Source organism: Marmota monax, unplaced genomic scaffold (assembly GCF_021218885.2).
Source record: "Marmota monax isolate L192 unplaced genomic scaffold, Marmota_monax_Labrador192_F-V1.1 WCK01_AAM20220418_F8-fsc00154, whole genome shotgun sequence".
NCBI classification, from domain to species: Eukaryota; Metazoa; Chordata; class Mammalia; order Rodentia; family Sciuridae; genus Marmota; species Marmota monax.
In genome coordinates, this window is record NW_026691933.1 from 257,364 (window position 1) to 271,334 (window position 13,971).

The window sequence follows — 13,971 nt, forward strand, 5'->3', positions numbered from 1 at the left end:
CTGTGTATGGGGTGTATTGTTTTGTTTTCGTTTTGTTTTTGGAGCTGAGATGACAAGCCAAGTATTTTAGGCAATATTTTTCCCCATTGGATTCAGCAGAAGGCTGCCACCTGGTGGAAATATGAGTAAATTCTAAAGTTACTCTCCTGACTAAAAAAAAAAAAAAAAAATGTATTCAATTAACAAACCTTGAGAATCTCATCATCTCCAGAGGCAAGTGACACAAAGACTAAAAAATTTTTCTAAAAACTTCCTAGATGCTTATGAGAATCAATATAGTTCATTTTTTTATTGTTTGGATCAATAGAGGAGATATTAACTTTAAAATTAATAAAGTACTTGACTAAATTTTCAAAAGCTATCATTTACACTTACAGTTGAAGATTTAAACAAATTCTTTATCCATTTTCCATTGAAGGTAATGGGCACACACACACACTCATGTACAATTTTCAAATTGTGCAAATAGTCTCTCTTCCTATAATAGGAATATGTTAGTCGGTGATTGTGCAGAAAATAGGAGATGAGGCTTCAGACTTAAAGGAACTCTTAAGTCTAATTCCATGACCTCCATCACTTCTGAAGATAAGTTTGGTCAAACTTCTTGATTTCTATAATCTTCTCTATTCTTATTTTTATAATGGAAATAGCAACAGGCTGTGCCTCAAAAAGTTGATCTGAGACTCAAAAAGAAAATTGCATTCAATAAATGTTTTCTTATCCAACCCCAAGAACAGTAGTCTACGCATGACAAACGTTCAGGAGGTGATTGTTTTCAAATAATAAATTACAACTAGTCATTTAAGATTTTTGGATTCCTCAGTGTAAAGTGAGGTATTGATTGTGTTAAGTGGAAATGACTGCATCTGCCTATGTCAAAGCATTTATTTTTAGATATTTAATAAAAGTAGAATATTATAAAAACCATGAAAATAACTGTTGTAACCATTTGTTTAATCAATGAAACTCTAAGAGAAAGATTACTAACATGATAAAATTCTTTCTAATAGTTCAGAATATTAAGAGAACATTTAATAGTTCAGAATGTTAAGAGAATATTTAGTAGTTCAGAATATTAAGAGAATATTTAAAAACCAGACAGATTTCTGGGTACAGGAGTCTCTGATCATGGTACCCTGTGATAGAGGGAACAGATAAGATGAAACAGGAGGCCAAACCTCCTGTAGAAGTATAACAGTAAGCAAATTATATGACTCATAATCATTTTTGCTTAAAAAATACTATGGATTTCCATTGTGCTAAATGGTATTTGATGGCCTCCAGGCAAGGCATTTTTTGAGGTTTATAAAAATCTCTATCATGGAAACTGAAAGACTTTTTTGGCAACATTCAAAAGTTTAAATCATTCCAAATCAATACATAGTGAATGATTAGCTGAAGCACGCCCCCTGTTTAACCACTAGGTACAATTTCATAAAGGTACATCTTAAATTAACTTTGTGAATATTCTTTTTAATTATCATAGAAGCTAGCAAAATTAATCATGTTTTTGGAGAGGGATTGTATCTAGTAATGCATGAAAGTTGTGTGGCAATTGCAGAATTAAACCATAATGACTAATTCTGTTCATAAAATCTTAGTGAGCCTAATAAAAAGTGGTTTAAGTATTCACAGAAAACATCTACATTATATGATGATCATTTCACATGTCAATCTTTGGACAAAAGAATATCCTAGACATAACAATTTCCTAGGAATTTTGAAAAAAGTCTCACAGGGATACTGCTATGTATATTTTTGTCGGACTTTCTTTCCTTGGCAAAATCTATCTCTTGAATTTTAACAAATTTAAAATGCATACCACTGACATATTGAAATCATGTAGACACTCAGAAAAAATCACTTTAAAATGCTCAATTAAAACAGGATTTATGCAGATGGCCACTCCCTGAATATTTGAAGTGGCCATAAAAATGTGCATACTAACAAGGAAAATGGATTCAAGCTTGAACCTATCTCATCCTGTGAATTCTAAGTAACAGATTAGTAGTGACAAAAGGATTTCCTGTGCATACACAACGTGTCCACTATTTACATATACATTCACAGCTTCTGTGTGCTCTGCTTTGCCTCTTCCTCCCCACCTCCATCACTGAACTGTTTGCAGCACCTCAAGTAACCAGCTGGTGTCACAGGTTAGTGAGCAAAGATTTCATGTGGGGACTCTCACCTGACTAATCGTTCTTATTGGTAGCATCATTCCAAGAGCAGTAGAGAGGCTCAGTGGCTTGTTAATGAAATTTAAGGCTGTCAGCCTGAAAGAGGATCCATGCTCCTCTACTGAAATTATTTTTATGCATCAGCTAACCAGTTTTTATATTATAATGTGTGCCAGGATGGGGGGGGGAGACTGTAAGAGGAAGAAACATTATGATACAATGTTTTAATATTTTCACACTTATCTAAGGATATGGAGCAAAGAGAACGTTCAAGAACATAAACACTTTGTAAAAACTGAAACATTCAACCACATAAACCGAGAGGGATCTTTAAGGCATTGAATAATCTCCACCACCTGTGTGAAACATATGTGAGGGAAATGAGAAGGGGAGGAAAGAGGAGAAAAGAGACCACAAGCCAGGAGAGATGACCAAGACTGGAATATTAATAACAGCATTCCTGGCATTGCTTCCTTTGCCTTGCCGCCACTCCTGGGCGATTTGGACAGCTCCCTTAACATGCTCTTCAGTGCTTAGAATACACCAAGAACCCAGCTGCTGCTGAAGTCTAGCTGTTTGCACCCCCTGGCACCCCACTTCTGGTGATGAACTGGGAGTGTCTCTGCCGGGAACGCCTCCAGCAGCCCTTGACAGTGCGCTCCGGGCAAAGAGCCCTGTCTCCGGTACTCCAATGCCTGCCTGGGTCCTCCAGCTCCTTAGTTCTGCGCTGACCTAAGCGCGGCTTTCTCTGTCCAATTCTAATTGATGTTAACGTGACCGCACCTTCAGTGGGCTCATCATAGCCTCCCCTCTCCTAGCCAAAGCATCTCAGCGCTCCAGACCTTCCAACTTTGGGAAAAAGCGTCACTGAACTCCTGAATCGCCCCCAATTCAGGAAAAGAGACGAGATGGGGATCCACCATACTCTTATGGTTCAGATCCCTAAAATCGAAACAAAAAGGGGTGGTGGGTGTGGAGGGACGGAAAAGGGACAGAAATAACCCTCAGCCAACACAAGGCACCTCATCTCTGCAGACACAACACGTCTGGACCCAAGAAATCATGCCTTTCTGGTCCCCAAGCCCGGTTCTACTCAGCAGACTACAGATGCTGGGTACACCCTCTTCTCCCATCCAGTCTCCCCCCACGACCCCAGTCGCTGTCTTTTCAAAAGAATATACAAAGGAAAGAAAAAACTCTGTCGGCCTAAAGGTCATTTGCTACTTGGGTCGCTTTGACCAGTGCGCGTTTTGGGCTACAGCAAGACAGGGCTCGAACCCTGCAAGTGGTCTTCTCCCGGAGCGCAGCAGATTCATTCAGCGTGTGTTAATAGAAGCCAAGAATCCTGATTCCAATGGACCGGTCCACCTCTCCCTCCCATGGTGGACCGCCCGCAGAGGATCCCCAGGGCACCCCCAGCCTTTACCTCTCTTCCCCCTTCCCCGCGGCTCTCCACCTTGCGCATCCTCTCGCCGGGCCCCAAAGCGCACTCAGAAGCGCTAACTTCCTGCTGAGTCCATGGATGAGCAAAGGAGAGCCTGGAACTGGGGCGGGGGGAGGGTGGGGAGAGGGAGGCGTGGGAGCCAAGCCGTGGAGGAGAGGAGGGGGGAGAGCGGACTGAAGCCACCCCTCCTGGGAGGGCCTGGTCCCAGCTGCCAACTCTCACCTGGTCCACCGGCTGCGCCTGGCTTGTCCTCGCCCCCGGGGTGGGCTGCTGCTCCTGCTTCATGGCTGTCATCGCCGGCGGCCCGCTTTGGAGCTCACTTCCTTGCGGGCACTTCACACTCAGGGACCGTCACTTGGCAGCGATCGCATGTCACAGGCGCCCGTCGCTCTCCGAATTGGCGGAAGGGAAAGCGGCAGCGATGGGGTTGGGGGGAGGGGAGTGATGGGGAGGGGGAGAAGAGCGGCAGCAGGCAGGCTTCCCCTTGCAGGATCCCTCTTTCGGCTACCGCAGACCCTCTAACTCCCCACTCCCCCCGCCCCCCACCACCGGAAAGCGTAGAGACCAGACACTACCAAGTGGCAAGTTAGTGGAGCGGCGAGCGGCTGGCTTCCAGCACCTGACCGCGCTGGAGCGATGTCTCGCAGCGCCGGAGGAGCCCGTCTGGCATTCTACCGCAGTCCGCTTCCCCCTCCCGCAAAGCAGCCCGCCCTTGGGGGCCCCCAGCGCCTGGCTCAGCGCGCCAGGTGGAGCAGCCCAGCGCTGCGCTCCAGCATCTCCCGAGCAACCGCAACGCGGGAGAAAGCCCTGTGCGGCGCGCGAGCTCCCCACTCGTGCAGCCGAGGCTGCCAGGCTCTGCGGGCTCCCCTAGCCCCTCCGCCCCCCCACCCCGCGGGTTCCTACTAAAACCCGGAGAAGCGGAGTGAGCCCGTGCAAAGCCCTTGGTGGCTCCAGAGCTGCCACTGGGCATGCTCTGGTGCTCCTAGAAGGCAGGGGGCAACCGGAGACAGGGGCTTGGAGCCCCACTGGTAGCGTGCAACACCTGTCAGGATCTAGGAGGGTGGTCCCAGATCAAGACCTGAGCTCCCGCCCCTCCTGATTTGGGGCAGTGGACATTCTTTAGCCTCTCTCCTGGATTTCCCAGATGGCTAGCTGCCTAGTTAATGCCAGTGAAATTCCTAAAGATTGGCTAAAATTGTCCTTAATGATAACCTGATACTTAGAAGAAGAAAAAAAAATCCTGGAAACATGTAGAAAACCCTTTAGATTTTAAGTTCTTCAGATCAACATAACCTTCTCCCAAAGTATGTTTATTGGGCATCTACCATGTGCCAAACATACTTTAAAGGCTGAGGAAAGAGACCAGGGAAAGAGAGTAAGAAGCCAACCCTACCAAAACCCCTGACTGAAGGGAACTAACTTCATAGCATAGCATCTGGGAGCCTGGAGCAAGAATATAAATCAAAGAGTCAGCATAGCTCTTTGGAAGTGAAATATCTGTGAGTACAATAGACAAAGTTCACTAATGTCATCCTGACCCAGTAGGACATGGTTCCTCCAAGGCTTTCCCTTGGGTACTAGGAAGGATATGCAGTAGGCAGATGGAACATAAGCAGCCCTTCAGTCTCAGCTACAGGCTTCTGGAGATTGCTCAGTGGAGAAAAGTCAGGAAGGAGTCCAGATGTTGTTGAATTCAACCCAAGTGTTGTGATGCAGTCCCAGAGCAAAGAACTGAGAATATGGAGAGTGGTGCAGGATAGCCTGGAGTTAGGTATCCTTATCTAAGGATTGATTCTCTTCTTGTCTAAGTTATTCAGTGCAAGAACTAACCTGACAGCTGACAGGGCTATTGTAGAATGGTAAAGGTGGTGCTGCAGCCTTGTCAATTCCTAAAACACGAATTATCATGATTGTGGTAAACATTAACTGTATCAATAACTCCATCAAAATACACTTTTTAAAAATAAATACATCAGTGATCACCAGTAGGAAATCTAATCTCCATAAAGGGGAGAACTTACTTTTCAAAAATGTGTACTCCAGGCCATATTGTGACTACTAGATAGAAATAACTTTGCTAGTTCTAAAGATATCAAGCAAAAATTAAAAAAAAAAAATAACAAGGCCCTGGTAAAATAGCTATTTGGCAGTTTATCCAGTAAACCTGACTATAAAGATTTCACAAGAAATTTGAGGGACAGGGAGGGAGGAAAGGAAATGTGTTATTAGAAAATGTTTTCATCTTTACATTTTGTTCTTCATTGGTTATTTTGGCATAGTCATCATTTTTAATTTTGGACAATCTGTTTGACTTAAAGACATTTAGTTTATGATGGTTATTTCAGTCAAACAGGACAAGTACATACTAGAGGGAATTATCCTTATTCTATTTAAGATTACTTATTTGATTCAATTCAGTGATTGAACTTTCATCCATTTTCAGTATTCAGTATAAAATTACTTTGGTTACAAATCAAGACATAAGTTGTTAGATGTGTCACTTGCAGTGTGTGTGTGTGTGTGTGTTTGTGTGTGTGAGTGAAAGAGAGACACAGAGAGAATGTTTTTTAAAGAAGGCTTTTCTGAGTCTTCATCTTTTGAGTGAGTTGTTACGTGTTCAAGCTAAGAACATTAATTTTTAGCTCTTGAGATTTAGGTTAAGGGCACTAATTAAAATGTAATCAGATAATAAACTGATTTTTTTCCAATTTAAATATTCTGGGGTTTTTTTGATACACTTAAATTACAATGTTAGATTTTTCAACTTTCTTTCCAACTTAATTTCTTATTTAGGAAAAAAAATCCAAAATTTCCAAGAAAAATATAGGAATACTTACACTTCAAGTGAAAATGTTTGCAGTTATATTTTATATGGTTGTTGAATTTGGTATTATTAAAGAGAAAACAAAGACACCACTTTGCAATTAAATGTCTACAAGATTTTAAAACTACTCACATGAATTCGGCCCTCATTCAGAGAATACAAGAAACACTTATACAAGACTAGGTGTTAGAAGATGGCTACTGTTGCTCCTTTGGGCATGGAACTAAGGGCCACAGCAAAGTCATTTATCTCTTGTCTCCACTTTCTTACCTGTTAAAATTAAAATGTTTAGACTACATGACCATTAAGATCACTTCTATCTCTAAATTTCTATGATTGTATATTGATTTTATAAGCCAAAAGACTATCCTCTGAATAATAAATTATTTGTATATGCTTAAAACTTACTCAGACAGTCAATTTAAGTGCTTAGGAAAATACAAAAAATCAGTAGATGAGTTAATTATCTCACAAAGGATCCTTAACATCCACCAAATTTCCCCCATGCTCTCTCATTATACACAAGTGCATAGTAATGATTTTATCTTGTATATATTTTTAAGATTCAGAAAACTAAAATTAAAAATTAATTTACAAGGTATTTCTAAAAATGAAAAATTCTATTTAAAGACAGTTTTATAGAAGTTTATAGATTTAGAGTATATTTGAGTAGCTAACTCATTGGCAACCTTATATTTCATAAAATAATGGAAAAGGCAGTTTTTCTATAGTTCTCATGGAATGGAATCAGATTTTTACAACTGAAAAAAAGGTTTTAGATTGCCTAGTGAAATTCTCTCTATTTAGGGTTAGAAAGGTCTTGAAACATGTGACCATTTTATTCAAACTGTCTTGTAAGGATTCAGCTCCACCACTTCCTTTTGAAAACTGAATTACCACACATTCCAGTTTCCTGTTCCAATGTAGACATAACTTTCAGTGCTGCTTCCTCAATGTATTTTTTTTGTGTTTGTGAAGTCTTAAAAACCTTCTCACATACAGTATAGTGACCATCTACAATGTCTTTCTTTCCTTGATATCTGATGCCTTAAAAGTAAGATGTGAATGCAATACGTCTTGTTTTACCTAGAAATACTAAGGTGAATAATTAAGGATAGATTATGAAATTTAGGTAAAGACTGAACCAATTCAAGGTTACCATTAAAATATTTCAGCATCCATGGCAAACATAGATTGTTCCAGACAGATACAGGTCATAGGTGCTGTATTCAATCTTCTGTATCAAATTGTAGACATAGCAACAAAAAACAAAATTTACTCTCTAACAACAACCATGTAACAAATAAGGTCAGGTTAAACTCTGATATGTCAGAGAAAAAAAAAAAGCCCCTTGAAATTTTGTGAAGCAGGGTAGCCTTTAGAGACAAAGCACTTCAATTTTAGATAAATTAGGTGGTAAGACAAAGGGGACTCTATATGAGGCCAGTGGCCTGGAATCTGTCACTCACTTTTTCCTTCTCTTTTTTTTTTTTTTTTTTTTTTTTGAGGTAAATCTGCAGTGTCATGTAAAGGCCACCTTGGTAGGGATTTCCCTGTCATTAACCAGTCCTACATTGAGAATCTATAATGAGCGCAGCATCAGGAAGACAGGGTTCAGGAGCTGCGCCTTCAGAGACCTGGCCTGAAATCTGCCCAATTAGCTCTTTGCAGATGAAGAAACAGCTCTAGTTCACACCTTCTGCTATCATTTGGTTTCGATTTATAAATCACCTCTTCTCACCTCAATCGGCTTCTCAAATTCCCCAAAGTACACATCCTGTCCTTGGGCAGAAAACCAGTACAGTGAGCAATACTTGGAAACAAGCTACCTATCCAAAGCTTTAGTCAGTAAACTCTATCAGATGTTTGTTTTAAAAGTGAAAAAGAAACCAGAAAGAAAGCACTACATGTTTCAGTGATATCTATGTACGCTGTTCACACTGTCCTGAGATTTTTTTGGCATTAACTAAACTTTTTGTCAGTCTCTGTCTACGTCAGGAAGACTTTTCTGTTATAAAAATTCATAGCCCAATTATGATCTCTGGTGGAAGCAGACAGAGTTGCAATATCCTGAGAGCCATTCTTGCTGCTCACTGGAGACCTGAGGATATTGACAAACTGCTAGTTCATACGGGTTCCAGTGTTGTAGAGTCTCCTTGGATGTTATATTTACACACCTCACGTGCTCCTTTCACCTCACATCCTTCTATGACATATATGAGGGCATTGAGACAATAAAACAACACAGATGGTTTTTTTCCACGTATGATTTTTTTCTCTCTTCGTACAGCTGAATCAATAACAACAAAATGACTTGAGAATGTGAGAAATTGCCTGGCTATTATTATTTTTACTCATTAGATGTTCAACAAAGAACTTGCAATTATTTGTTTTACTTTATAAAACAGTAATAATTTAATAAATTAGTTTTGTTGATGTAAGGGGGAAAAAAGACCTTTTTATCCCTTCCTGTTCATGCAATTTTTTTTTTTTCTGATCTTCTTGTCCTTAGACATAAAATAAAGTTTTCTGAGTCAGCATCTGTCTCCAAATGACAGAAGGTTTGTTAGATATGAAAAAGTAGTTAGAAACATTGGCATAACATTTGGTGTTTTCAGATAATGAGTCTGTCTTTGATGAATAAAATTCTCTGAACCTGGTATTTCTCGTTTCCATAAACAAGTCTAGTTTTTCTAAGGATTCAAAATCATCTTCTTCCCTTTGCCCTTGGAAAGTGCATAAAGCTGAACATTCTCAAACATTCAGAGTTTATGGGTTACTTGCCTTCTTTCCTTATGTGATTCCCAGAACAGTGCAAAGCACATTTCCCATTTAAGAAAATCATTTATGCATTGACAGAGAAAAATTCTACTGTGAAATCTTCACCAAGAGGAGAAAGAGGATTTCCACCTTTTGTAACACTTTCACCAGGCTCAAATTTATTTTTAAAGAATTAGTACCAAATTCAGAATGCCCCATGAAGTTTCCTCTTAGAAACAAGAGACCATCTCAGAATGGAATGCAAGGGCACTAGAGAACTCACTAACATTAAAAGGTCCCTAGCACTTCTCCCCACCAACAGACTTTCTGCAACTGGGAAACATTCTACAGTCTCCAAAGGAAACTTGAGTCCAAGTCCTTGGGTTCTCTGATTGATCCTTTTTTTTTTTTTTTTAAAGAGAGAGAGAGAGAGAGAGAGAGAGAGAGAGAGAGAGAGAGAGAATTTTTTTAATATTTAGTTTTTTAGTTTTAGTGGACACAACATCTTTATTTTATTTTTATGTGGTGCTGAGGATCGAACCCAGCAGCCCGCGCATGCCAGGTGAGCGCGCTACTGCTTGAGCCACATCCCTAGCCCCTCTGACTGATCCTTTAACCACACAGAGTCATCTGTTTAGATTTTACAAATGGAAATTTCAGGACATCATGAGACACAACCTGCACTGGAAGCAGGTACATTAAGATACATCTCTCATTACTACTGATTACTCTTTGGTTCTGTTTACCTGTGAGTCTATATGGGTTACATACAGGCTAGTGACACAGACTCCTTTTATATTGGTCCATCTACCTATCTCTATGTATGTGGGAGAATAGGGAAATGTTTTAAGTCATTCAATTCTATCTTGCAAATCTGAGCATTTACGAATGTCATGTGTCTTTATTCAAATCAGATAAAAAAGAAAGAGACAAGGTAGAAACAGAGGAAAGAATGAGAGCAGGAAATGCCAAGAGAACTCATTCTGAAGATGTTAGAGATGTTAGTGTGTCTTAAGCCTCATATTTTTTATTGACATCATTGTAATATCATGAAATACTATAAATCCTGTGGGTTAGGTACCAAATATTGTTCCTGCCGTAGGTTATATACTATGTATTTGTATAATTTTAGAATGCACATTCCAAATTTTTACTTCCTCATTTCCCAATAGGTGACTTATACTTGAAAAATCTTGATTAATTTTTCAGTCTACCTTTTCTCGTACATTTTATCATTTGTTATACTTAACAATTAGTATTAGTGGAAGAGGTGAACAGAATCTAACAAATATGATTATATTCATACAAACTGATGATTAGAAAAACATCCTTTACACATATTTTAAGTATGCATGTTTATCTGATTTATTTGGTTTGGGAACACATGCCAAAAATGCCAAAAAAAAAAAAAAAAAAAAAAAAAGAAGGTAAGAAGAATTTTGGTATGTTTGGTAGAATATACAATACAGAAAAAAAAAATCTTATAGAAAGAAAGCAAACATTGAACCTTTCACTTAAAATAATAACGCAAATAAGAATCACTTGACTTAGGAGGAGGGGAAGAGAGGCAAGCATTCCTATACAGTTTAAGTCTGACGCTCAAAATAAGAACTTCAAAAACAGTAAAATTAGGCTTGGCATACTTTCTTTAAAATGTAATGTTATTTTGGGAAGATAGGCTGCAGTGATGGCAGCATGGGTTTAGGCTAGATAGAGAATGAGATATCAACTACAAAAACATAAATTTTACAATTTGAGATAACAAGATACCTTTACAAATCTCTAAATACCCAAAGCTACACATGCTTTATATCTATGTAGGAAGAAACAGAATGATGCAGCAAGCCAAATGATATACCTAACAATTCTAAAATATTCCAGAGCTCCAAGGAGTCAATGAGGATTCACAAGAAAGTACAGTGGCCTGATTTATGAGAATCCAGTGGTTGCAGGAGAGGTTTTTGCCTTTTGACAGTGAGCGAAAGGGGCACCAGTGGGAGTCAGTGTTCCCTTGGTGTCTTGCATAAGGATGCTTTTCACTCTTTCCCCACCTCCACACCAAGAGGAACTCATTCATTCTTTTACTATTATAAAATTTTAGTGAAACGTAAGCACACTTATTCATTTAAATATTTCATGACTATTTTCACACTATGATTATAATGTCAGTGCTCATATAACCTGTATAGTATAAAATATGTACTGCCTCAAACCTGATGTCTGCCAAATCCCACCAATGGCAAAAAAGTCTGCCATAAAGTGCATGCTCAAAAGTGTTTCAGAACTGAAACATACAAACTTAAAATAAATAAAGGGCATTAAGAAAACCATATAATACACGAAAGAATAATATTTATCAGAATTAGAAAAAGAGGTATAGCTCAAGAAAGAATTAGAAACAAAAGAAACATTAGATTAGAAAGAAAAATAATCTAGAAGGAACATAAGAAAAAATAAACATAAAATTTATGCAAGGGGATCAAAACAGAAAGGAAAAAGAAATCTAAATCACCAAAACCAAAAGGAGGAAAATAAAAAGGGGTTACAAGAAAATGTGACACGAATTATAAAAGACAAAGAAGGTCCAACATAAAGGATTTTAGAGTTCCTGAGTAAAGGATCAAAGCAAGGTGGAGAAACAAATACCACAGCTATAAATAAAGAAAGCAATCCCAAAAATGAAAAAAAAAATATTTAAAAAATCACATAGTGTAGTAGAGGATATTAATACACCACACTCAACAAGAAATAAAAATAAATGATCTTGAAGAGAAAAAAGAATTATTTTGATCATGTAAGGTTAAAAGAACTTTTGATTTACAAACCAAGATATATTAACTTATCATTAGACTTTTGTACACAAGCACTTATTTAGAGGGAATAATGAAGTGACATATTTAAAATATTCTTAGAAAATGTAGGCTACAAAATTGTATACAGTAAAACTAAACTTCACGTGCAAAAGTCATAAATGGATGGTTATCAATATAACCATTTAAGAAATGTTATTCTAATGTTCCCTTTTAAAATAATCTAGTAAAGAGAGCTTTAGAAAACTAAATGACTGAAGTATCACTGTTAGAATAAAAATATAAAAAATGATAAATATATATAATTTTGAATGTTTTAGTAGTCATCTGAAAAGAATGTAAAATAATGGGATATTTTATTTAACCAATATTTGAAGATATTATTATTTGGCTATATTTATATGAATATTTTACCTGAGATATTTTATAATATTTAGTAATTTTACAAGATCCAGTGCATATTCTTACTTGAAACACATACCAATTTATCTTAACCATATTTCTTTCTTTCTTTCTTCTTCTTCTTTTTTTTTTTGTTTTGTAATGGGGGTTGAACTCAGAGGCACTCAACCACTGAGCCACATCCCCACCCATTTTGGTATTTTATTGAGAGACAAAGTCTCACTGAGTTGCTTAGCAGCTTACTGTTGTTGAAGCTGCGTCAGCCTCCCCAGCCACTGGCATGTGCCTTCATGACCAACTAGACTAGCCATAATTCAATTGCCCAGTACTACACATGACTAATAGTTAGTATGGACAGCAAGGGCGTAGAGAGAAATGAGCATAAAGATTATGGTGTGTTAAATATTAGATGGGAATGAGTGCATAATAACTATGTGATCTAACAATGTAGACTTAGCAAGACAACCCCCCTCAAATGAAGAATGAGAATAGTATATGTAAAATAAAACCTATATTTTCTTTTTTATTATTATTGATTTATTTATTTTAATTAGGTATATATGACAGTAGAATGCATATTGATTCATTGTATACAATTGTAGCCAACTTTTCATTTCCCTGTAGCATTGCACGATATGTGCAGTCATACATGTACCTATGGTAATGATGTTCATCTCATTCCTCCCTCTTTCCTGCCCAATGCCCCCTTCCCACCCCTTTTTCTCCTTTGCCCAATCAATGTTCCTTTGTTTTTTCCATGCCCCCATCCCCCTGATTATGGATCAGCATCCACTTATCAGAGAGAACATTTGACCTTTGCTTTGGTGGATTGGCATATTTCCCTTAGCATGATATTCTCCAATTCCACCCATATACCTGCAAGTGCCATAATTTTATTCTCTTTTAAGGCTCAGTAATATTCCACTGTGTATATATTCCACAGGTTTTTTTTTTTTTTTTTATCTATTTGTCTACTGAAGAGCATCTCATTTCCTTCCACAGTTTAGCTATTGTGAATTGAGCTGCTATAAATACTGATGTGGCTATGTCACTATAGTATGCAGCTTTTAAGTCCTTTTTGTATAGACCAAGGAGTGAGATAGCTAGGTCAAATTGTGGTTCCATTCCAAGTTTTTTAAGGAATATCCATACTGCTTTCCAGAGTGGTTGCACCAATTTACAGTCCCACCAGCAATGTATGAATGTGTTGTTTGTATTCTGATAACTGCCATTCTGACTGGAGTAAAATGAAATCTTAGAGTAGTTTTGATTTGCATTTCCCTAATTACTAGAGATGTTGAACATTTTTTTATATATTTGTTGGTCAAATGTATATCTTCTTCTGAGAAGTGTCTATTTAGCTCCTTAGCTCATTTATTGATTAAAAATCCATATTTTCAATACTAATGGTAGGTGATGGTAATATTGGTATAGGTATACTTTGCTTATTTTAATGTGTAATATTAGAAAAAGTAAATGACTGACTATGGGAGGTTCAAATTCCCTAATCGCCAATGTTTTAAGAACCAAGATTGTCAGTATGAAAAAAAG

General features: G+C 38.0%; 1 protein-coding gene across 2 annotated transcripts in view; it reads right to left on the reverse strand.

Moving 5' to 3' along the window:
• LOC131423407 (inactive dipeptidyl peptidase 10-like) overlaps positions 1–4,465 on the reverse strand; it is a 182,228-nt gene extending 177,763 nt beyond the window's left edge. The window contains exon 1 of one of the 2 annotated variants that reach the window (XM_058573721.1): positions 3,847–4,465. In XM_058573721.1, the coding sequence (XP_058429704.1) occupies positions 3,847–3,918 (72 nt within the window). In that variant the 5' untranslated portion in view covers positions 3,919–4,465. Of the gene's footprint in view, positions 1–3,606; positions 3,804–3,846 lie in introns of those variants that run through there. The other variant, XM_058575744.1, reaches the window with a different exon arrangement.
• Positions 4,466–13,971: the final 9,506 nt, after the last annotated feature.